Source organism: Miscanthus floridulus, chromosome 1 (assembly GCF_019320115.1).
Source record: "Miscanthus floridulus cultivar M001 chromosome 1, ASM1932011v1, whole genome shotgun sequence".
NCBI classification, from domain to species: domain Eukaryota; kingdom Viridiplantae; phylum Streptophyta; class Magnoliopsida; order Poales; family Poaceae; genus Miscanthus; species Miscanthus floridulus.
Genome location: NC_089580.1, coordinates 27,920,172 through 27,944,992, shown reverse-complemented (window position 1 = coordinate 27,944,992; position 24,821 = coordinate 27,920,172). Strand labels below are relative to the sequence as shown.

At 46.6% G+C, this 24,821-nt stretch overlaps 1 protein-coding gene across 1 annotated transcript; it reads right to left on the bottom strand.

The window, feature by feature from the left end:
• Positions 1 to 20,137: 20,137 nt before the first annotated feature.
• Positions 20,138 to 23,587, bottom strand: LOC136476803 (peroxidase 35-like). Its single transcript, XM_066474762.1, has 4 exons — positions 22,734 to 23,587; positions 22,355 to 22,555; positions 22,015 to 22,180; positions 20,138 to 20,954 (listed from the first exon to the last, which is right to left on the bottom strand). Exons 1-4 carry the CDS (start codon positions 22,947 to 22,949, stop codon positions 20,557 to 20,559), a joined length of 981 nt encoding a protein of 326 aa, XP_066330859.1. The 5' UTR covers positions 22,950 to 23,587; the 3' UTR covers positions 20,138 to 20,556.
• Between the last annotated feature and the right edge of the window lie 1,234 nt (positions 23,588 to 24,821).

The following is a 24,821-nucleotide window of genomic DNA, read 5'->3' as shown; positions in this document are numbered from 1 at the left end:
GTCACGGGCAGTTGCCATATGCTCACTAGATTATATTCTTGATCCACAGGGTAGTTACTGTGAGGCCACCAGAGATACTGGTAGAGTATAGTGGTGCTACTATAAAGTTCCCTGCATACAACATGACTCAGATGATCCGCCATAGTGTAGTGAGGACACCCAGCTAGCCGCGCCATTGTCCAAAGGTGCTAGAGATTGTAGCCCAGTAGGATGAGACCATTAGGGGCATAGCAGCCATAGAGGAGGAGCAGTTAGATGCTCAGCGTGAGGGGATGGTCGAGAGTGACCCCAGTGATAGCTCAGATGATGACTACCGCGATATCCCTCAGATGCCTCCACGACGACATGACCATGAGGCCAATAGCTCTAGTTTAGCTCCATCTGCACCACAGACATATCCCGCTCTACTTGCTATACTTGAGCGGATGAGGCAAGATCAGGCTTGCTAGGCTTAGGAGACCGCTGCTACATTTGCATAGTTTCAGACTCGGTAGGATGAGTTCCAACGATAGCAGCAGGTGATCCAGCAGCAGCAGTAGGCTATACAGCAGCAGCAGTAGGCCATGCATCAGCAGCAGCTTCTCATGCAACAGCAGCTATTTGAGTTTATGCAGCATGTTGTGATAGCTATTGGGGCTCCACCGCCACAGCCTTCACCCTAGCTTAGTCAGCCTACCACCACTTCTATGACTCTAGCTTTATAGCCTAGTGGGCTTCAGAGTCAGGGACCGCCAGTGCCATAGTTTCCTTCACCTACAAAGCAGGTGTCCCAGTGGTTTGCTTCACCAGTGCCAGCCTTACAATTCACTCCTCTTCATACAGGCTTTACTCTGCTTTAGAGTTCGTTAGTGCTCACCATAGTTTCTAGGAGCCTTGGTGCTTCATTCAATGAGTTGACAGGGAAGCTGACTCCGCCAGAGCTATATGTCCTAGGTCCTTCCATAGTTGCACCTATTACCGGGACTACAGAGATGCTCCCTTCTTCAGTTGCATCATCAGAGCCGCCTGCTATAGTCATACCTGTAGAGTCTCAGGCCACACCTATCCCTAATCTGACCCAAACCACTTTAGCATCATTTCTAGCTACAGAGGGTCAGACTGCTCAGAGCTTAGGATCAGATTATGATGGCACACAGTTCCAGCTCGCTCCTCACACCTTAGCGCCTGACTCGTCTGCTGTAGCCCCACCGACCGACCCTTAGGTTGTAGTGTTTGACACCAAAGGGGGAGAGGGATCGAGTATGTTAGTCTTAGGGGGAGCGATACTTTTAGGGGGAGTCTATCTATTAGCTTATAGCTTATCTATTACATTTGGAGTTTTATGTGTGATACATTATGCATTCATGTCTACTATTATGCATTGAACTACTTAAGTGTGATCGTAATCGTGATATTAATGTGATTGTGATATTTATGTGATATGTAACATGTGTGCTCTCTACTTTGAATTATTTATATGTCATATCACTTGTGTTATGCTCATTTGCTTTGCTTCCGTGTTTAACTCCGATGCAAATGAGCTTTATTACTTGTACTCATGCTTATTTCATACCTTTGGAGTACATTATGTTGGCTTAGGTCATATAAGCTTGCCTAACTCTTTTGTTCTTATTGACAAAAACTTATATGATCCAAGCATGTTAAAAACCTCATCTCTTTCACATACTCGAGGTGGTATTGTTATCAATCACCAAAAAAGGGGAGATTGAAAGCATCTAGGACCCTAGTTGGGTTTCGGTGATTAATGACAATACATGATTACTGTGACTAACGTGTGTTTTGCAGAGGCAATTAAGTTAGGTCATGGTAATAGAGATCGATTGGGCTATCATGGTGGTCATGCCCCTACGATGGAAATCATTTCGGTTTTCAAAGTGTGGACTAGTTCTAAGTGTCGTTTGGTGTTAAGGAGACACTTAGAGTAGTTTAGGACTTTGTTTTTTTCTTTGGCCATACTATTAATTGGGGTATGGACGGGTAGCTTGACCTAGGTGAGTCTAGTGGATAGGTGTGGTGCACACTTGCTAAATCTAGCACTAGGTAGCTCCTAAAAAGCCCTTAGATCCATTGGAGCAAACTTCATTTGTGTATGATCGAGAGTTGGAAGTGAATGGAGGGTCAAATGCTGACCGGACGCTGGTTTCGGAGTGACCGGACACTGGCGCAGAGTCCGGTCAGTTCATTTGATCAAGGTGAAATCATCTGGACGTGACCGAATGCTGAGAGGTGAGTGAACGAATGCTGGGTGCCAGCGTCCGGTCGACTCCAGTAAGGTTCCAGAGAGGGAAAATCATGACCGGACATGTCTGGTCAGTGCTGACCGGATGCTGTCCAGCGTCCGGTCACAACTTAAACACTAGAGTTCGGGGAGAACTGACTGGAGCATCCAATCAACATGACCGGAGCATCCAATCACCCCACAGAGGCACAAACGGTTCATTTTTGTAACTAAGGTTATAAATACTTCCTCTATTCGTGTGAGATGGTACTTTTGCTCATTGCAACAGCTGAGAAACACCTTTGAGAGTGCCAAGAAGAGCAAGGTCCTAGTGAGGTGATTGAGATTTGAGAATCCCAAAGAGAGCCCTCATTAGTGAAAGCAAGAGTAGCAAAGTGTGCATCCACCCTTCTCATTAGGCTTGTCGTGGTCAAGTGAGAGTTCATGCTTGTTACTCTTGGTGATCGCCATCACCTAGACGGCTTGGTGGTGATTGGGAGCTTGGTGATCATCCGACGGAGCTTGTGGATGACCCAACTCAAGTTGTGAGCCATTGTGTGTAATTCACCGTGACGGAGTGTCGAAGAATCAACTCATAGAGAGCACTTGATCCTTACACGGATCAAGAGGGAGCTACACCCTTGTGTGGATGCTCCAACGAGGACTAGTGGGGAGCGGTGACTCTCCGATACCTCGGCAAAATATCACTGCATTCCACCTTCTCTCTTTACTTTAAGCATTTACTTTGAGCAATTCAATTTTTGTCATTTACATTCATAGAATTGCCATGCTAGAGTAGGATTGGAACATAGTTGCTAAACTTTTGTGCGGTAGATCAATAGAAACACTTTCTAGGCATAATGGGTTAATTGGGCTAACCATACGACTTAATTATTGCAAAGAAATTTAGAAGTAGCCTAATTCACCCCCCTCTTGGGCATCTTGATCCTTTTATTTGGTATCAGAGCCTCATGCTCACAAATTAGACTTAACCGTCTAGAGAAAGATGTCTCATGGGGATGGACCTCCTCCTATCTTTGAGGGGGATGATTTTCCATATTGGAAAATCCGCATGGAGGCATATTTAGAAGCTCTAGATATTAGAATACTTAGAGCCGCCTCACAAGGCTTCCCAAAACCTCAGGATGCTACACACCTACAAGGCGATGAGGTGAATTACGAGAAATAGAATGCAAAGGCTCGAAACACCATCTTTAGAGGCATTTGCAAAGATGTGTTTAACCAGGTGAGGAACCACAAGGACGCCCATGCACTATGGTCAGACGTTTGTGCGCTCCATGAGGAAACAAATAGTGAGCGTGAGGAACGCTATCATCTTGTCATGAAAATGCTTGACTCTGTTGTGTAAGTCTTGAGAGTACATCATGTACTCAGGGTTTGTTTACCCCTGTTGCAGGTGCAGTTTGAAGAGTATCTGTTGTGTGGAGGAATCTTTTAGTGGGCATAGACGGATCCTTCTATTCTACCGTTAGATGTTTATTGTAATTTCTGCTGTTTAAATTCCGTACTTTGAACTTGGTACAATAATAAGGTATTTCTAAGAACTTTGGTTATATGAAATGGACTAAGTATTTTAAACTCATTCTCATTATTGGATCCTAGAGGAAAACATGGATTATTTAAGTTCTCCCTTGGGGTGTGCTCGACGGAATCCGCCCGATGTAGCTGGCTTTCGGGGTGCTTAGTGTCTGATGGAAGACGAGCGCCTCTAAAGGTGTGTTATTTTGGATGGTTCTGCCACAGGTGGTACTAGAGCCAATAATGAGTTTCTAGTTTCATAACTCTTTTCAAAACCTAAAATTTGACCAACAAAAATTTTGCAAAAAATAGGATGCGATAAAATTATGTAAATAAGTATAAGCCCTAGCAATATGGTCTATCTAGGATAGCAGCACTAGTTTTATCTAATTAGTCTTCTATAGGTACACTAACTTACGCAGCGTAAGAATCATTTAGCGTACGGAAAGTGAGTGTGCGATGTGCCAAAAAAAATTGCGAATGCCGCTATATTTCGGCTTGAGTGAACGGGTAGGCCGATGCATGCATGAAAGGAGAATCTTGCTTAAACTAAACTCCCCCTACATGTATAATTTGGATTAGTGAATTGATAGGATAACCTAAAATAATGCTTGAATAAACGTCTTATCATTTCTCTAATCTCTTGTTCCTAATCTGGAGGGTTGTCCCTCCTATCTATTTATAGATGAACCTGAGGTCTAGTCATGGCAGTACCAGTGCTGGGGTAGACCCGGGTGACAACGGTCATGGTGAGGGCATTGGCAACACCAATGGGGAGAGCCATGAGGCCCCGTTTCTAGCTCTTCCTCCTCCACCGCCACCACCTCCGATGACCCATGTGGAGATGATGGTGGAGATGCTGGCTGCTCGGCGTGAGTCAACTCGTGCCTTGGAGATGCTAGCCCAGGCGATTGGTGGCTTCGCCCGTGGAGGCCATGTAGGCAATGGTAGGAACTAGGGTGGTGCCCATGGTCCTGAGGGACCCTATTCTTACCAGGATTTGTTGAAGATGCACCCACCCACATTCACACTGACTGTTGAGCCTCTAGATGCGGAGCATTGGCTTCACATACTGGAGTAGAAGTTTCTGCTACTCACTGTATTCAAAGAGTAGAAGGTGTGCTTTGCATGTCAGCAGCTATTGGGTTCTGCTAGTGCATGATGGGACACGTTCAATGCCATGTAGCTAGTGGATCACCATGTGACTTGGCAGGAGTTTACCGCCGCTTTTAGAGATTGTACTACATTCCTGCTGGTGTTCTGAATAGGAATTTGATGAAGTTCCTAGACCTGAGGCAAGGGAGCATATTGGTGATGGACTATGTAAACAAGTTTAACCATCTATCATAGTATGTTGGGACCCACGTCAATACCGATGAGAAGAACAGGGACTATTTTTATCGTGGTCTCTCTTGCCATCTGTAGAAGGAGCTGTACATAGGGAACTACTGGACTTTTGGTGCTATGATGAATGCTGCTATTACCATGGAGGGACTTTAATGTGACTCCTAGGCTAAGTGGAAGCACAAGCGGGTGATTACTAGGTCTTCCAGTCACCTCTAGGCTCAGAAGGTGCAGGTTGTCAGGCGGGTGCATACCAGTCTTTGGGTGGGCAGTCATTCCGTCAGCCTCAGCAGATCCACTAGGCACCTCCCACCCAGTACCGTGCACCCACTCAGCAAGTGCAACAGCAATAGCCCCTGGGGCAGTAGGTCCCACCTCATCAAGGGTTGGGGAACAAGCCTAGTGCATGTTTCAAGTGTGGCAAGGAAGGCCACTATGCTCAGGAGTGTTCGTAGAACCAACCTGCATAGTCTGCTTAGCCCTCAACCAACTCCCGTCTAATCAAGCGGACGATCATCAAGAAGAAGGTGCCCGTAAGCCGCTCTGTGCATGTTAACTTCACTGAGGCTAAGGAAATCTTACAGAATGAATCAGTGATGGCTGGTATGTTCACCATTGATTCCCACCCAGCATATGTGTTGTTTGATTCTGGTGCATCACATTCATTCATGAGCATGGGGTATGGACAAAGGCACAATATATCTCTTAAGACTATACCTATTGCCTATAGAATTAGTACTCCGAGTGCGTAGTTGTGCGTTAATACTTGGATGGACATAGTTGGATTAGTGCTAGCCAATAACACTTATCGCCTCTAGGTCATGGTGCTGCCTAGGCAAGGCATTGATGCAATTCTGGGCATGAACTAGTTGCGAGTTTATGGGGTAGTCTTGGACCTTAAGCAGAGAGCTATTGAGTTACGGCTTCCTTCTTCTGAGGATAGGACGTGTCTTCTTAAGCCCTCAGATCCATCCTTACTAGTTGCTACTCATGTTGAAGCTTCTCCTGATCTTGCCTCTATTCGAGTGGTCTGTGAGTTTTCGGATGTCTTTCCTGAGGATCTACCTAGGTTGCCACCAGATAGAAATGTGGAGTTTTCCATTGAGTTAGAACCTAGCACTGCTCCTATTACATGGTGTCCCTACCGTATGGCTCCTAAAGAACTAGCTAAAATGAAGAAGCAGTTAGAGGAATTATTGAAGAAGGGATTTATCCGTCCTAGTTCTTCACTATGGGGTTGTTCAGCTATTTTTGTGAAGAAGAAGGACATTACTCTGTGGATGTGTGTGGATTACCGCTCTCTCAATGCGGTAACTATTAAGAACAAGTATCCTTTACCTCGTATTGATACTTTGTTCAATTAGTTGGAAGGTGCCAAAGTGTTTTCAAAGATTGATCTTCATTCTAGGTATCATCAAATTAAGATTCGACCACAAGATATACCAAACACAGCTTTCTCTACTAGGTATGGGTTGTATGAATACCTAGTCATGTCTTTTGGTCTCACCAATGCTCCTGCATTCTTCATGTACCTCATGAATTCAGTCTTTATGCCATAGCTGGATATGTTTGTAGTGGTGTTCATTGATGATATTTTGATATACTCCAAAAACAAGGAAGAGCATGCCCAACATCTTCGGATAGTATTAGCTCGATTAAGGGAACATAAGTTGTATGCCAAATTCAGTAAATGTGATTTTTGGTTAGACCAAGTGTAGTTTTTGGGACATGTTCTAACACCTAAAGGTATCTATATAGACCCAAGCAAGGTGCAGGATGTGTTAAATTAGAAATCTCCCAAATTAGTGCATCAGATCCATCAGTTCTTTGGCCTTGCTGGTTATTATCAGCGCTTCATTCCTAACTTCTCCAAAATAGCCCAACCCGTGACCAAGTTGCTCTAGAAGGATGTCAAATTTGTATGGAGTCCGATGTGCGAGGAAGCTTTCTAGGCTCTGAAACAATTCCTTACCACTGCTCTTGTTCTTGCTCACCCGAAGATTAATAGACCTTTTGATGTATATTGTGATGCCTCAAAGATGGGGTTGCGATGTGTGCTTATGCAGGATGGATGTATCATAGCTTATGCTTCACGCCAGCTAAAAACATGAGGTGAATTATCCCACCCATGATTTAGAGCTGGCTACTATGGTGCACGCTCTAAAAAATTAGAGGCATTATCTGTTGGGAAATAAAGTACACATTTTTATAGATCATAAGAGCCTCAAATATATTTTTACTCAGTCTGAGCTGAACATGAGGCAACGAAGGTGGTTGAAGCTAATCAAAGATTATAATTTGGAAGTTCATTACCATCCTAGAAAAGCCAATGTGGTAGTTGATGCTTTGAGCCAAAAGTCATATCAAACTAAAGAAGCACCATTGTCTCTCAATCATGCTGAGGTGCATGCTCATATTGCTCTAGTCTCGGATTTACTTGAGCAAATTATTATAGAGCAAAGGCAAGATGTTTCAGAAATCCCACATGTCAAGAAGTTAATTGCCGAAGGGAGTAGTCCTCATTTAAGTATTGATGACCAAGGTGTGGTGAGGTTCAAAAATAGATCGATGGTTCCATCAAGTGAGGAGCTTAGAAGAAGGATTTTGGATGAAGCTCTTCATTTCAAGTTGTCCATCCATCCAGGAAGCAACAAAATATATCATGATTTGCGCCACTTGTATTGGTGGTCAAATATGAAGAGGGATATCACCAAGTACATCGTGGAGTGCGACACTTGTGCTACAGTTAAGGCAGACCATATGCGTACCCTAGGATTTTTGCAGCCCTTGTCTATCCCTGTTTGTAAATGGGAAGATATTTCCTAGGACTTTATTGTGGGTTTACCCTGCACGTCCAAGGGGTATGACTCTATTTGGGTCATTGTGGATCGCCTTACCAAGTCCGCTCATTTTCTCCTATTAGATGCTAGATATTCAGCCAAGAAGTATGCCAAGTTGTATTTTGACTGGATTGTGACCCCGCATGGAATTCCTCTTACTATCATCACTGATAGAGGGTCTGTCTTTGTCTCTTGTTTCTAGGAGCAACTTTAGCAATGTCTTGGTACTAGTCTCCTTAGAATTTCAGCTTATCATCCGCAAACTGACGGCCAAACAAAAAGGGTAAATTAGGTACTTGAGGATATGTTGAGAGTGTGTGCTATTTCTTTTCCTGAGAAGTGGGATGAATGCTTGAACTTAGCTGAGTTTTCTTACAACAATAGCTATCAAGAAAGCATTCGTATGGCACCATTTGAAGCTTTGTATGGAAAGAAATGTAGGACACCACTTAACTGGGTTGAAGTGGGAGACCATGGATATTTTGGACCTGATTTTATTAAGGAAGCTCGAGAGCAAGTCAGTATTATTCAGAGTCATTTGAAGGCAGCTCAGAGCCGACAGAAAACTTATGCTGACAAAAGAAGAAGGCTCTTGCAGTTTGAAGTGGATGACTATGTGTATCTCAAAGTGTCTCCCATGAGAGGTGTGCATCGATTTGGCGTCCATGGAAAGTTAGCTCCTCGTTATGTTGGTCCTTATAAGGTTTTGGAGCGATGTGGCCAGGTTGTTTATCGTCTCCAACTTCTAGATATTTTATCAGCGGTCCACAATGTGTTCCACGTATCTCAATTGAAGAAATATTTGTGGGTCCCTAATGAAGTTGTGGAAATTAAAGGACTTCCCCTCCATCCTGATTTGTCATATATTGAGCATCATGTCAAGATCTTAGATGAAAAAGAAAGAGTGACTAGAAACAGTGTGGTGAAGTTCTATAAAGTTCAGTGGCAAAATCACTCAGAGGACGAAGCAATGTGGGAGCAAGAAAGTTATATCTTGAAGCATTATTCCCTTCTTCTTTCTAGTTAACCGAGGTAATTGTTTAAATCAGAATTTATTTCTTATCTCTTTTCCCACATTAGGCACATAAAATCTTGGGACGAGATTTTGTTTAAGGGGGGTAGATTTGTAACACCCTCGGTGTTACACTATAAATCATTTACTAAAACATGTCATGAGCATCATGTTTATGTGTTAATGCATATAATAAAGAGTGTAGATCAATTTCCATAACTCAAAACTATCAACAGAAATGCGAAACGAAAGTTGATTTGATAGTTATGTTATATTACTTAGGGTTTAAAACCAATTTTTATTGAACAAAAATAATATAGAACATATATGCAACACTTAAATAAAGTTGAAAGTACAAACTTTATAGATGATAATGAAATACTTGGTGTTGATAAATAATGTTGCTAGCTTATATTTCTAAGGGTTTGGAAATGCAACTAGAAATAGAAAGTCATTCATCACTTCCTTCATGTTCCTTTGCTTTTCTCCTCCCTCGTTGGACTCTGTAGCGTCCCTTCTCCCTTCATGTAGATCCGATCAACTTCATGGCCGGCGAGGAGAGTCGCGGCAAGCGTGCGGCGGAGGAAGTTCTGGAGGAGAACATGCCGGTGAACCAGCGCCTCTGACGTATGAGGTGAGATCAACATGTTCTGCTTATAACGACGAACTGCTCTGATTTGTCTACAGGTTCGTTTTAAATGACAGTCTTTGTCCTCTTCCTAGGGCCGGTGAGCCCTCTGATGTTGTGTCTTCTATGCCGGCCTCATCGTCGGACTCCTCCGACTCGTACAATGGTGATGATGCCCGGCGCTTCCTCTAGGAGTTGAGGGTGGCCCAGGACCACTATTCTGAGGCAACTCAGGAAAACAGCCAACTCGAGATCCGCTTTGAGGTTTCTCAGGCTACCCTTCATGCTGCCGAAGAAGAGGCCAGCGTCATTCAGGCACAGCTAGCCGAATCCGACGCCATGGTGGCGGGTAAGATGAATTCCAGAAACGCCTCCACTCTGACTTCCATTGCCTTTATCTTGATAGTCATTCTATTCCTGTGATTGCTAGCCTTGATGGTGCAGTTTGAGTCTCTCCAACTGGCGGCGAACGCGGCCACAGACACCATGAATGCTCAGGCTTCCCTCATCAATGCTCGTCTCCAAGACATCCCGGCCCGCATTCAGGAGATCGCCCTCCATGGCGTTTGCCACGACGCATCGGTGGCGCTGACCGCGGCGCAAGTCTAGACAGGGTACAAGCTCCATGCCATGGAGACTGGCTTCCCAATGGGTGACGGTCCTGAGGAACATGAGGACCTGCTCGAAGAATTCATCGTTGCCATGGAGGCCATTGTGGACATTACATCCGCTCAGGATGTAGTGAACAAGGTCTTCGATTAGTTTGTACTTAGGGTAAACCAATGAACAAAGACTCATGTTCTTTTTTCATGAATGTGTCTCAGTGCAATGCCCTTGTATATGTCATGAATGTTTTTGTTTTATTCTTTGCTCTAGAGGCGATACATATCGTATCGGCTTTTATGTCTTTTAAGTTTCTTTATTTTTGAACTAGAGGTGATACCTTTCTGGTACCGGCTATTAGAGCCGATGACTAAATGAATCGGCTATCAAGTGTTGATCAAATGCTAGTATAATATTCCTTCAAATATATTTCATCGATTGCTATTAACAGGTTGCACCAAAACTCTTCAAACCAAAGGTTAAACGATCGATCGATCTAGAGCAAGCATCTCATCAAGTGCAATAAAACTTCGTTTAAGAAATCCATCAATTCTGACCCGCACTTAGGATTTCATTTAGCATTCATACGTTGGCCTAAACCCATATTCAGAATTAATGCTTATTTTCCCTTATTCCAATGGCCGACGTGAAGCTATGACTACTAACTAAAACAAACTCTCAGAGCCAATTGCTTGCATTGATTGTTGGCTTTCATTACTGATCTTAATGAAGCCTCCTTCCCATAACTTGCCAGAAAAGCATTCGAAGTCTCCTAGTTCCCAAAAGACTGGATCGGCTGTTGCAATACTTACAGACTCATCAGCACGAACCAGTTCGACATCATCTCCATGCCATTGAATCAAACATTGATGCATGGTCGATGGTACACACCAGTTCACATGAATCCAATCACGACCAAGGAGCAAACTGTATGACCCTTTTCCATTGATGACGAAGAACGTTGTGAGCAGAGTCATACTCCTGATTGTCAGTTCGACATTCATTGCCCCCGAGTCTTAGACGCATTACCCCCAAAGACTTTAAGCATCATGCCGGTCTCAATCAGATCTCCTAGTCCCTTGCCAAGCTTACAAAAAGTGGTGTAAGGCATAAGATTGACAGAAGCACCTCCGTCCATCAACATCTTGTTCATTGGCTTCTCATCAATCAAACCTTTTACATATAAAGCCTTTAGGTGCTGATGCTTGACTGGTTTATCAATATCGCTTGATGTATAACCATTAACTTGGCAACCATCTTCTCATACTCCGATTCATCGAAATCCGAATAAACTTCTTGATCTTCTAGAGCTCTAAACTCTGATGGCAACAAAAAAGCCATTTGAATATTAGCCGATGGTTGCTTTCTATCGGTTGTTTGCTTAGCACGCCAAACTTGAGGTTTATCGGATGCCTAAGCCTGTTCCAACTCTTTATTCCTTAGGCGTTGCACCCTTCTCTTCTGGCTTCTTGTTAAACCTCCTGAACACCATTAGCCTTCCTGCCAAACATATTCTTTCTTATTGCCTTCTTCTTCATAATCAGCCTAATCTTGATCGACAACTCTTTTTCCTAGCCGATTATGAATACTTCTATTTTTTAGGCGTCGATCCATGTTATTATGGTGATATGCATCTTGAGCATGGATAGACCGGTGGTTGGCTTAAGATTACCTAAACTCCCAATACTAATCACTGCACTCTGGACAGTTACTCCTGGTAGACAACTTCAACCCTTCATTCCAGCAATGTCTGAAGAAAGGACAATTCCAATGCAATTCAGTTTGCTTTCTTTCGTACCTCTCTTTTTCCTGTTGACGCTGGTATTCTTGCTTTTCTAACCAACGCTGATAATCCTTTTCCCTCTACCGCTGCCATTTATTCAACAGAATTTGAGATATAACCCGTGGCTTTATCACCCCTTCCTTTAACGTTTCTCCCTACTCATATCGGCTCTTTTGCTTATCGTGACGTCTTTTAATTTCCCTGTATTCGTCGGTCGATATTTGCATCTTGGGATTGACTGTTCTAGCTTCTCTTGATTTGGTTGATGTTAGGACCTTAGTCTTTACTTTGAGCAGCCTAGCATCAACCATGTTTTGATCTCCTGGGAAAGGATTATCATCAATTTTTATTTTCCAAGTCGTATCAAATTTGAGCCTTCCTTGCTGAATAGCCCTTTGTATATGTTGTCGGAAAATTCTGCATTCATTAGTGTAATGAGAGGTAGCGTTATGGAACTTACAGAACTTCTTATTCTTCAATTGATCAAGGGGAAACATAACATGATTATCGGGTAACTTGATTTGTCTCTTTTCAAGCAAGAAATCAAAGAGCTTGTCTAATTTTATGACATCAAAGTCATAGCTCTCCTCGACTCCTCTTCCCCAAGGATTTGGCACCATTACTATTTTTTGCCCCAATTCCATTCAGCCACAGCAACGTCTTCTTCATCTTCATAGCCGTCATCGACTGAGTATGGATTATAAGCTTCAGCCACTGCGGTACTCTTCTAAAATTGGGTATCTCTACCCCTACTCTGGAATTGGCTATTGAATGTAGCCACTCGTTGAGCCAATTAACCCAAGTTATCAAATTCTTGTCTCGATAGTTTTTCTTTCCATATTGGCAGCATTCCTTGAATAGCTAAAACAGCTAGCTGGTCATCAGCCAAGTTTAATGAGAAGCATAAATTTCTAGTCTCTCGGAACCTCTGAAGAAACTCAGTGCCCGATTCATTAGTCTTCTGTCTTATAGTTGTCAGATCGGTAATTTTCTTTTCTCCAGTCCTAGTATAAAAATATGTATAAATTTCTTCTCGAGGTCAGCCCAGTTGGCAATGGAGTTGACTGGTAGTGATGAAAACCAAGTAAAGGCTGGCCCTGACAGTGATAGAGAGAAGAAACGAACTAGATGGGTCTCTTCAACGGATGCTTTGCCCAACTATGTAAGATACCGACTGACATGTTCTATTGTGCTTATGCTATCTTGGCTAGTGAACTTAGTAAACTCTAGAAGCTTATAATTTACAGGAAGAGCGACCAAATCATACCATTCTAGATATGGGTGTTTGTATGAAAAGGTTAGCCCTTTTAGCTTCAGACCGAACTGATTCTTCATCATCTTAGTCACCTTCAGCAACAGCTCGTCAGCATGTGAATTTGGATTTCTCGACACCTGCTGACCCATCTATGGATTGAAATCCCATGTGCCTTGATACCCTGGATTCAGAATCATGTGAAGAGTATTATAATCTTTGCCATAATGATACCCTTGTGGGATCTCTATCTACTGGGTTCTTTGCTGGTTTGTTGCTTGAAGTCTTTGATTGTAGACATGAGGATCTATATCTCTATAAATCCTTTGAACTGATGGTGCTATTTTTTAGCTGACAATGATATATGGCCTGATGTGCCAAAATTAATCACCTGGTTCTGATCTTGCCCCGCTGGCTGTTGCACATGCTGCACTGACAATCTAGGATTATACTATGTCTGATTCATAGTAGTACCTTGAGCTTGTTCAGATGAATTCTGAACTGCCTGGATATCATCATTACCAGCTGGTGCTGCTTCTTAATGACTGGTACCGACTTGATTAGTCCCTTAGGTCGACGGATGTGGAATATTGTAATAAGCCAGTCCAACTTGACCAACTAGAAACCCATGAACCACCTCTTTCATGGCGTTGTGGAGTGTGTCCAAAAAAGCTTCGTTATGGCTTGATATGGCATCATGAACAGATTTGTTTATAATTTCCGTGAAGAAACGTCTGTCTTCAGCTTCAACTGTATCTGTCTGCCCGTGTAATAGAACTCTTGGTAGTGGATATTTTTGAACAATTGTGTTGTCATGTGTTTTGGTGTAGGACAACAAACACTTGTTCTGAAATTCTTCTATAGTTTTACCGATGACATCTTTATCTCCATCAGGTAGATCTTCATAATGTACCATAAGGATGTTGTTGTTATTGTGAACCGCCATGACGATTGTGGTGTCTCACCAGGCGTGCCATGAACGTGTGTTTGCACAAAATTTCATCCCGTGCCGAGGGCACACGAGCAAGCCGGAAGGGTCCATTCGATGGAGCTGGAGATCCACCTAGCTTCAGCGTAGGGATGATCGATCCTGCGCACTCCTCCTGAGATGTGCCAGTCAATTTGACCCTGCAATTGATAAGGAGAGAAAGCTAATTAGTAATTTAAGGCGGAACATGCCGGTGTTGCCAGACAGTCCCAAATGTGCGGCTCTGAGAGCCGATATGGAAGGAAATCGACTAAATAGTCGATTCCAGCATACTCATAAGAATAAATCAATTAAAATTCATTAAATTATGGAAGGTAAGTCAGTTATCGCTCAGGATAGATCTTGTTATTTAGACAAACATTAATCAATGGCAAAAGGATGTCAATAATAATTAATTTATGCTAAGCCAATCACTGCAGGTAACCGAATCTCTTTTGTATAAATGAAACATCTCATCGTTATTTAATCATTTAATAAAGATAAATCTAATGAACATAGCCAGGGTTTGATATTATATCCGGAGTCTAAACATGAATCCTACTCGAGCACGACTCATTACAATCTTCGACATAGAAGAAAACATTCCTAATTTAAGATAACTTGGACCCTAATTTTTTCTTTTTGTAGAGTCCGATATGACGCCAACAGTAGTTCATCACCACTACGTGCTGATGTCATCCAATGAGATCTGATCCCGGAGTCGTATCTGAATCAGCTGATATCGATCTTCATGCAATCAATTCCTTGATGGACATGATTTTGAAGCCTACAAATTCCCGCGTTCTTCTCTCCAAATTTTGGTGTAAACAGCGGTACACAACGTGGGGTCCACATGGTGGAGCACGCAAAAACAGGCGTTGTAGGCTTCTTTCACGTGCAGCCCGGCCTCCCACGCAAAGGACCAAAGGCGTCTGATATTTTGGAGTGGCTCTGGACGTCCGGGCGCTAGTGACGCCCATTCCACATAAGTGATGTTAGTGATCATGTTTTAGATAAGCTAAGATCCTGTTTATGGATTAGATATGTTAAAGTGAGATCTAACACATAGCATGGGTTCTTACATCAAATTATTTTGGTACTCCTAAGTCCTATTCTTTGAAAAGGGGCTCAAATAGCCGGGGTTAACAAAAGATTTACGCACCATATGTATTTTATTTATTGACTCTTTTACGCCTAACTTTTTCATTATCATTTCATCTGACAGCTCCTTTTTTTAACTCTATCTCTGGTCTTCTTTCTCTTCAACCTTCTCCTTCCAGCCATGGCTCCCAAGCAATTCTTCAGTTTCATGCCTCACACTACTCCCATTTATGGCGATTCTAGCTGTTGGATATGTCATCGGGCTAACAGTTGTAGCAAATTGCCTTACACAAACTCCTTGCTACCAACCATTTCAGAATTCATAGCTCTACCAATCTACTCCTTCCCTCCTGAAATATAATGTCATTCTCGGATAAAATAAGGATGAGTGCAATAGGCGCATGTATCCCTCACTTAACTTCCTAATCCATTGAAATCTGATTCTATTCCGGATGATTAAAGGGTGAACTCTTAGTCTCCTTATACAAAGTATGGCAAGTACATGAATTACTTTCCTTATATAAAATAATCACGTATTTTTATTTATGTAAACATTATCTTCTTGTTCCCTGAATGCACTATATTTTAGGATAAATTTCAAATGCCGGAATGCACTATATTTCAGGACGGAAGGAGTACATGAGAAACTCGATCTCAGAAAACAAGAGAGAATAAGGGCAGTAATCATTGGGGGTGGGGTGGGGTGGGGTGGGGTGGTGGGGGTGGGGGGGGGGGGGAGGGAGGCGCTAGGGTGAGGTTGAGTGACAACTAGTCCCAAAAAGAGAAACATTACAAGAAAACATTGGTAGATCTGGATCCGAGATAGAACAAAATAGAAAACAATTACATCTGTTCTAGCAATTAAAATAATAATTTGCTCGTGAACTCTGGAGACACTCGTAGGTGATGGTCATTATAGGCCATGTGTGTGTGTATACGTTCATAGGGATCATAGGTGTGGGTACGTGTGTGTGTGTACGTGAGTACGTGCATATGTTAATTGTTGAATCGAATAATCTTTCCTGGCGTTTGCCATTTAAACTTTCAATGATGATTAACATCGTACTCTGAATTCTATATGAACACTTGAGATGGCCCTTTTGTTATGTGTACGCATGTTCTCTGTCGTTCCCTGCTACAGACTCAGCTATGACGACGATACGCTTATGAGATCAGTTATGTATGTCTTCTTTTTGCAACCTTTTCTTAATCTTTTTTTAACCTTTTTCTTAATCGTTTTGGTTGCCTTTCGTCTGTGAGTCGTGATGATAATATCCATGCTTTATAGTTACATACAGGGTTGTATAATTATGTTAATTATTTTTCGTTGAAAGATCCGGCCATTGCCGCGGCTTATCTTTAGCCTGTTCGGTTGGCTGGTTCGTATCGTTGCTGGTTCGTGAAGAAGTACTGTTGGCTGGTTTGTGTGAGAGAAAAATATTGTTCCGGCTAAAAATTTATGATCGTTTACGACAAGCCACAGCCAAACAAACAGGCTGTTAATTTTGTATTGATTGTGGATGCCATGTCGACGGATGTCGTAGAGACTAGTAATCTGTTTTGTGTAGCTGATGATGGAAAGGATACCACTACTGCTGGCACATATATATCCTCGTGGTTCCTGAACTGATATAGACTGCTTCTACTGAAAGATCAATTAAGATTATTTCAAGTGACATGGCTCCCATTTTCCATTCCCCCGAGCGCCCCCAGCGGGTGACTCGGGGGCGACTCATCAGCGCCCTAGCCCCCCCCCCCCCCATGCACCCCCTCCGGCCACGTCGCCGCCCTTCGGCGGACAGCGGCAGCCCAAAAAAGGGTGTTGTTCGTAGGCCCTCCTCCCCCCTCTCCTGTCCACCCCTCTCCCTACCCTCTTCAACTCTGGCGAGCTAGGTCGTTCGGTCGGCCGGATCCGAGGCTCCAGTTGCCAGATCCAGCGCCTCCTCGAAGCTGACTCAAGTTCTAGGCTTCTTCAGGCTTCTTCATGGTGGCCAAGGGCCGGCCACATCCGGGACGGTGGCCAGGGCCGGGGGCGGCGGCCAGACTCGTGCGCCGTTGGCTAGGGCTGTGGTGGAGCGGCTGCTTGCAGCCAGCTCTAGCCGGCCCGGGCTTCCAGCGGCGGCAGGATCTACTTCCTTCGGGCTGCTGTAGCTCGCCAGGCTAGGGACACGGCTTGCCAAGGTGACGTTCGTGGAGATCTGTCGTGTCGCTCGGAAAAGCAGCACTCCATCTTGAGTGTCACGGCCTCTAAGGTCGAACGGCGCAGCCCCCACCATGCATAAAGGCAGCGGGCGCGGATACAGGAGAGAGTACTCCCCCCTCTGGCCGTCGTTGTTGGGCACGGCCTGGGCAGGCGTCGTGGACCTCGCCTAGGTCTGGCAAGACGATGTGGTGGTCTGCTGCGACACGTGCATGCTCCTGTAGCATGCATGGACGCGTCCCCGACCGTGCACGGGTACTCGGGCATCAGCACGCCTGCGCCCATGCCCGTGTTCCTCTACACCATCGGCGGCCGCCTCGGCTCCTCATCGTTGTTGTCGCATTGTGCTCAGGGCTCGCTTCCGTAGGCATATGGAATCTAGGTGAGAACCTCGCCTGGCTGCTGCTCCATGCCAGCGACGATGGCACAAAATGGCGTCATATCCCTCCCTAGAGGCGTTGCTGTAGATTTCAATTTTTGCCATCGTGGAAGCATCTACGAGGTTGTTGCATCAGTTGGGCAGGTCTCGAGGTGGAAACCCTTATTGAGCCTGGTGCTCCAATCGTCGATGGTGGCGTCCATGGACGTCACTTCCCTTGTTGAAGGCATCGATACAAGCACACCTGCTCTCCCTGGTTGCTCCTGTCTGTGTCCTTCTGCTATCTTTGGATGTTGCGCATGTGTTCCTCGGCGTGTCCTTGTGCTCCTCCGGGTTGCTCTCCCTCCCATCTTGCTTTTGGTCTAACTACCCTCCCATCCCAGGGCCGGCCCTGGGGGCGGTCGTCCCCCCCCCCCCCCTCCCCCCACACACACGTCTGTCTTCTCCCCTTCTCGCGCACGCTCCCATCTAGTTTCTTCTCGCCAACTCTAGCCTCGTCGTCGCGTCGGCTAGCTTGTCCCCAGTGGCCGCTGTAGACTCCGACTCCCGGCCCTCAGCTCGTTCTTGGAGTCAACGGCCTAGCAGAGGTGGTGATTCTCGGCAACAAAATTCACAACCTTATTGTCCTTCTTGCAGAGAGTCAACAGCCTTGCTAAAGCTCGCCCACTTTCTTCTTCTCGGAGGATACGCCTCGAGGCCCTCGACGAAGATCTGCTCCCGCTCTTATCTGATAATGACCAGCCGCTCCATCATGCAGCCATTCGGCTAGCTTGAAGGTTACTTCTCCATATTATCTCTTGAAAATAATCACCGGATAATAATCATCGTTAGCTCAGCCTGATGCGTTTCTCGTATGTATGAACCCCCAACAACTGTACGTCTGTACCAGTTTGGTTCTCACGTTTTGCCAAGCTTTTAGTGAAGGAGAAATAGAAACGTGTGTGTTCTAAAGCAACCGCTACTAGTTGATGTGTCTCATTTCGAAGAAAAAAAATATTCTGTTAACCAGTATGTGACGAGATAATCCTGATAGCAAGGCCTTACGGCAGATAATAATTTGGACATCGGTGAGGTATGTTAGCATCCAAACTAATACAAGTGATAACACATGTACATATGATCTAAGGGTCCTCATTTTTTAGTCTTGCCCTGGCCCCCAAAATCCCAAGGCCGGCCCTACCTACCCCTTGGCTTGTGCGCTCACTACTTGCTGTTAGTTGCTCGCTTGTTAACAGCTTGCTCTGTCATCCTCTAGTTCATTTGAGTGTCTCGCATCATCCCATGCTGGGCGGTGCGGACCTTGATCTCTTCTCTGGATCTCCTCGTTCTCCTCCTGGCGGTCCTCCCCTTTGAGGATTCCTTCCCTAAAATGGCGTTGGTGGACGTCAGATGGAGCCCAGATGCGCTCATAGTTGATGTATCTCACGGCTATCGTTTGTTGGCCTCGACTCAATGCCTTACAGCCTCCTGGTTGTTGTCTGTCGGATCCCACTCAATGCTTTATAGCTGCATATGGTTTAGAGTTCGTCGGAGTCTGTCGTTGATGGTGGCACGTGTTAGGAAGTAGTGTTGCATTTGCTTCGGTTACTAGGTTGAGCTGGTAGCTAAATCATATTGTTATTGTTGTTGTGTTGTGTTACTGTTGGTGCTGAAGTTGTTATCTTCTCCCCCACTTTGTACCATGTTGGACCTTTGGAGGGTCACCCATGTTGTAGGTGCTATGCACCTTCCATCACCGGCTCGCTCGGAATCTGTGGAGAATGTACTCAAGTGGAGCCTCTCAGCTCCCGCGGTGTCGTTGCTAAAAAAAACAAAGATCAATTGGTATGGATTCTTTGCTCCCTTGTCAAACGGGCCAGTAATGGCGATTGATGCGGTAGTTTCACCGCCATTTGTGTTTAATCCAGAACAACGCATTGCTTTCCGCGTTTTGCTCACAGCTAAAATTTTGGAGTTGAATGTGGTTTGTTTTATATACGTAGCTGCCTTGTGCAGTGCAGCTGTTCTGAAGAATTCCACAAGAAAGTCATTTCCACACGATTGCGCACGCGTGGACGATCCATCACAAGAATGGTTGCTCTGCACGTCTTCTGCTATAGTAGTTGTCGCCAATCTTTTTGATCAGAAATAGTTGTCGCCTATCTGGATCAAGCATACGCGCATTCTCAGTGCATTCTGCTACGCACCACGGAATGCTATGCCTTGAAGGCTTGAATGCCTGAAAACAGCAAGGGCTGTTTCAGGAAAAAAAAAATACATGTAACTACAGAAATGATCACTCTTCCTGTCAACTGTCATCCATGAACCAACCCTAACAGGCTAACACAAACAAGAAGAAAACATTCAAACAAATACTGCTCCGAGACTGAACAAATTAAGAAGGAAAAGGAATACATTTGCCCTACCAAGCAAGCTAAGTGCTTGAACTTATCAGCCGGCTTATTAGGTAGAATCTACGGTATTTTTCTCTCACACCAAAACAGCTTTAGCCGGCTTTAATATCAATCGTTGAATCAAGCAATCTCCTTAGCATTAACCATTTAACCTTGTGCTGATATGATTAATTAACCTTTACTCTAGATTCTATATGAACACTTGAGATATAACCAGCCCTTGTATGTCCATGTTCTCTCCATCCATCTACTTGAGATAAAACTTTACTTCAGAGGCGGCGGACCCAGACGAGACGATCAGTTGAGGAAGGCGCAGTCGCGGCGGATGTTCCCCTGCGACGGGTCGGTCTTGACGCCGACGCGGCCGAGCCTGGTGATGGCGTCGACGAACGCCTGCTCGAAGTCGGTGGCGTTCTGCGCCCACGCCACCACGGTGGGCTGCGACCGGGCGTCGGAGTAGAGCACCTGGTCGGAGGTGAGGAGCCCGCGGCCGTTCACCAGGTTGACGAAGTACTGGTTGTCGAAGGCCTGCGGCGTGACGGGGTCCAGCTGCAGCGCGATGTTGGGGTCCACCCCGGCCGGGCACGCCGCCTGCAGGTCCGCCGCGTACGTCGCGTTCATCGTCGGGTCCACCGACTGCGGCTGGATCCGGTCCGAGAACGTGCTGCAGTGCCCGAACCCCACCGTGTGCGCCGCTGCAAGGATTGGAAGAGGAACAGCTCAATCAAAGTGCCACTCGGAACACGCAGATTTTCTCTCTCTTTTTTCCTTCAACAGAAGCATACAAATTTCACGCTGTTTCTCAGCGTTTTCAGTGGATCATGTTGCAGATTGCTGTGCAGGAACGTTTTTTTTCATTTTAGGCCTTGTTTAGATCGTAAGTTTTTTCACTCTCTCTCCACCACATCAAATCTTTGGATACATGCATGAAGTATTAAATGTAGATAAAAAAATAATTAATTACACAGTTTGATTGTAAATTACGAGACGAATCTTTTAAGCCTAGTTAGGCCATGATTGGATAATAATTGTTAAATACAAACAAAAGTGTTACAGTGTCAGATACCGATTTCTAACCGTGAACTAAACAAGGCCTTAAAAATTGTTTCTTTGCTGTATGCTCCTGCAGTCAGCAGTCCTGCTCCGTGACACTGAATGATGCCACGAGTTTTTTTGGTTTCGACAGCTCATTTGGCAGGCCTGTACTTATGTGCCTCAATAAATGGGCCGAATAATGTAGCTGGGCGCTGTCTCAGTAGCAAACGGTCTGGGTCGGATTATGCCTAACAGTGGAGGCCATGGAGATGATGGAGTACAATAATGCGCTGCTGACCTTTCTTTCACGTGCAACTGTGCAAGCAAGCACGGCTACCAAGCATTCCAGACAGAGACAGTCGCCACAGTTGACCCATTTCAGATCTAGTTCTACTAGCGACCAGCTGTAGTGCCACACACTCTACAACTATTCGTTTATACCGTGATAATAAACTGGTCAGCTCTGCTGTTCTAACCTAGGGGGATAATGCATTTTCGATCGTGCTACGGATCCGTCGAGACCACACAAAATGTTGCAGTTTTAATTGCAGCGCTGGGGGCGCTGGCCTTGGTTGGGCTGGGCCCTTTGCTTGACTCGAAAGACATGGAACGGAGCACATGGAAATCTAGCCTGCGTACTTCGCTAGTGCTGGTACAGCAGTTGGACTAGAACTTTTCTTTAGAAGAAAGAAAGAGTAGTAATTTGGTTAATTTGCTCACCAGATAAAGCAATCATGTCGGCCTGCGACAGGTTGTTGACGGCGAACATGCTCGTCAGCTGGTCCAGGTTGAACGACGGCGGCGGCAGCTTGCCGTCGACGTTGGTGGACATGGACACCAGCCCGTCCAGCCTCCCCAGCTCCACCGCGTACGACGGTCCGCCAGCCTGCGCGAATCCAGAGCCTGTAGCTGTAGTGCTGTACTACACTACGCTTTACGCTACTACTAGCATCGCAGGGAATCGTCCATCCAAAGTTCGGGAGCTTTGGTTTGGGCCCGTAAGGTGCGTGCGATTTGTGGGGCATTGATTTGCGCCGCGTGCTAGGAGTCTAGGACGTACCAGGGCAATGACGTCCCGGGTGGCCAGGGCCAGGATGTCGGCGCACGACACCTGGTTGGTGCACGCCGGCACGGCGTCGACGGCCGCCTTGGCCTGGATGACGGTGTCGAAGCCGTCGCCGGCCAGGGAGAGGTTGCTCGGGTTGTCCTTCTCCGCTGTGTTGTTCCCCGTCGACACCAGGATCACCGATGCGTCGCAGCCCTGCGCGAGTCCATTCATCGCAGTCGAGGTCACAATCACACTCACGCTCACATGGCAAGCAATTAAGCGCACATGCGTTGGGACCGAGCGCGCGCCGCCCGGCACACTCGCCAGCCCGGTATCTCCAATCGAAGCTCTGGGAAGGAGGAACAAGGAAGGAAAGCGGACGGCCGCGCACCTCGACGAAGCAGTCGTGGAAGAAGAGGCGGATGGTGGCGCCGACGGCGACGGGCTGCGCCTGCACCTTCTTGGACACCGCGTCGCGCACGATGCTCTCCAGGTCCGGGCACACCGCCGCGTAGTAGTCCTGCCGCAGCTGCGCCGTCACGCCGGCGGCGGCGGCGGCCGCGAGCGCCGCCAAGAACGCCGCCAGGATCCTGATCCCGGCGCCCATGCTGCCGCGCTTAGCCCGTCCACGCGCGCTCCCCCCTCTGCTGTCTGCTCCCCCCCCGCACGCAGAGATCGGTCCGTCGCCCCTGCTGCTGCTGCGTAGTGAGTGTCTGTCTCCTCGCACTCGGCGCGCTCGGCAGCAGGCCGGCGGCGGCGGCTTATCACACTCTGGCTCCCACTCTCCCAGGGGCGGCCGGGTACTGCCGCGAGTGATGGCGGCTGGTGAGGCTGTCGAGCGCTGCGCTTGTGGCTGCAGCTGGTGGCGATCGGGGGGCAAGTGCCACGGGCGATTGCGATGCAGTAGAAGCCAAGTCTCGTCGGGAGTCAGTGATGAGCGAGAGCTTTAATGCGCGCGGCGCGGCGGCGCGCGGTACGTCATCGACGGCTGGTGGGCACGCGCCGAGATCCGTGCGCGGGGTTGGATGGCGAGGCGAGTATCTAGAAGCGGGGGCGGGGGCTCGGGGCCCGTGCGGACACATGCGCGCCCTGCGTATCTATGCGTCCGGTCCGGTGGGCGTATGCGGTATGGCTAGCTGGCCGCCGGGCGCCGGCGATGCGAACATGTGTGCGATCGCAACCTCCACATGGCGCGGTTGGTGCGCCACTGGAACTATGCGCGCTGTGCTCGCGAGGTCTGCATTTTGCAGCAGTGGCGCGGTGGCGTCAGAGCCCAGAGGCACAAGTAACAATGCCATTACTGTACTCGTCAGTACTCCCGTGGCACAAGTAGACAGTACTGCTAATATTACAAATGAGCAGAGGTCATGCTTGTTCAGAGATTCACAGAGATCTCACGAGAAGAGCAAGGAACAGAACAGAGTTCAAAATCAAGGTTCATTTGTCCAGGGAATCATCCCCTGGATTTATTCCTACCAGGATATCCTTTGAACACTTGGAACAATCCCTGCCAACCAAACGAGTCCTTGATATAACTCCAAGTCTCCACAAACTGAAAACAAAAATTCCGTCTGTAGATCACGGGACCTCGCGGTAACACTAAGGGCCTGTCTGCTGTGAGCTTTTTTTTTTTTTTTTGCCAAATATCTTTTTTCAAAATAGATTCACAGGTGAGGCCTTGTTTAGATTGAAGATTTTTTCAACCCGATGAATAGTAGCACTTTCGTCTTATTTGGTAAATATTGTCCAATCGTGGACCAACTAAGCTCAAAAGATTCATCTCGTGATTTCCAACTAAACTGTGTAATTAGTTATTTTTTTTATCTATATTTAATACTCCATGCAAGCGTCCAAAAATTGATGTGATGGAGAGAGAGTGAAAAAACTTGGAATTTTGATGTAAACTAAACAAGGCCTGAAGCTGTTTTATTTCGCCTCTAAGAGAGGAATGGGATAGAAGAGAGCTGAAAAAAAAATAGTTTATCCTACCTTCATCTCCCATATGTGGGGCCCAGCATGCAAAAAGACTGCTTCTGTCCAAGCAGAGAGAGAAGAGCGAGAGGGAGGCGCCGAGGCGTGGCCTGCCGCCTGCCGGGGCACGACCATCGGGGCGCCGGGCGTAGCCGTCGGCGGCGAGGCTCGCCGGAGCACCGGACCACCGGCGTGGCTCGCTGGAGCGCGGACCACCCGCGCGGCTCGCCGTAGCGCGCAGGGCTGGGGCGCTTCCGCCGGAGGCGGGCAGCCCGCCAGGGCACAGGGTGGGGGCACGACCGCCGAGGACGTAGGGCCGGGACGCGTCCACCAAAAGCGCGAGGCCTGGGCGCGGTTGTCGGGAGCCCGTGGCCGGGACGCCGCCACTGGGGGCGCAAGGCCGGGGCGCCGCCAGCCAGGGGCGCAGCCGTCGGGGACCGCCGGGAGGGTCGCCGCCGCTGGGTGCGTGCCGCCGTGGGGACTCGAGGACGAGAGGTAGCCGCGCGGC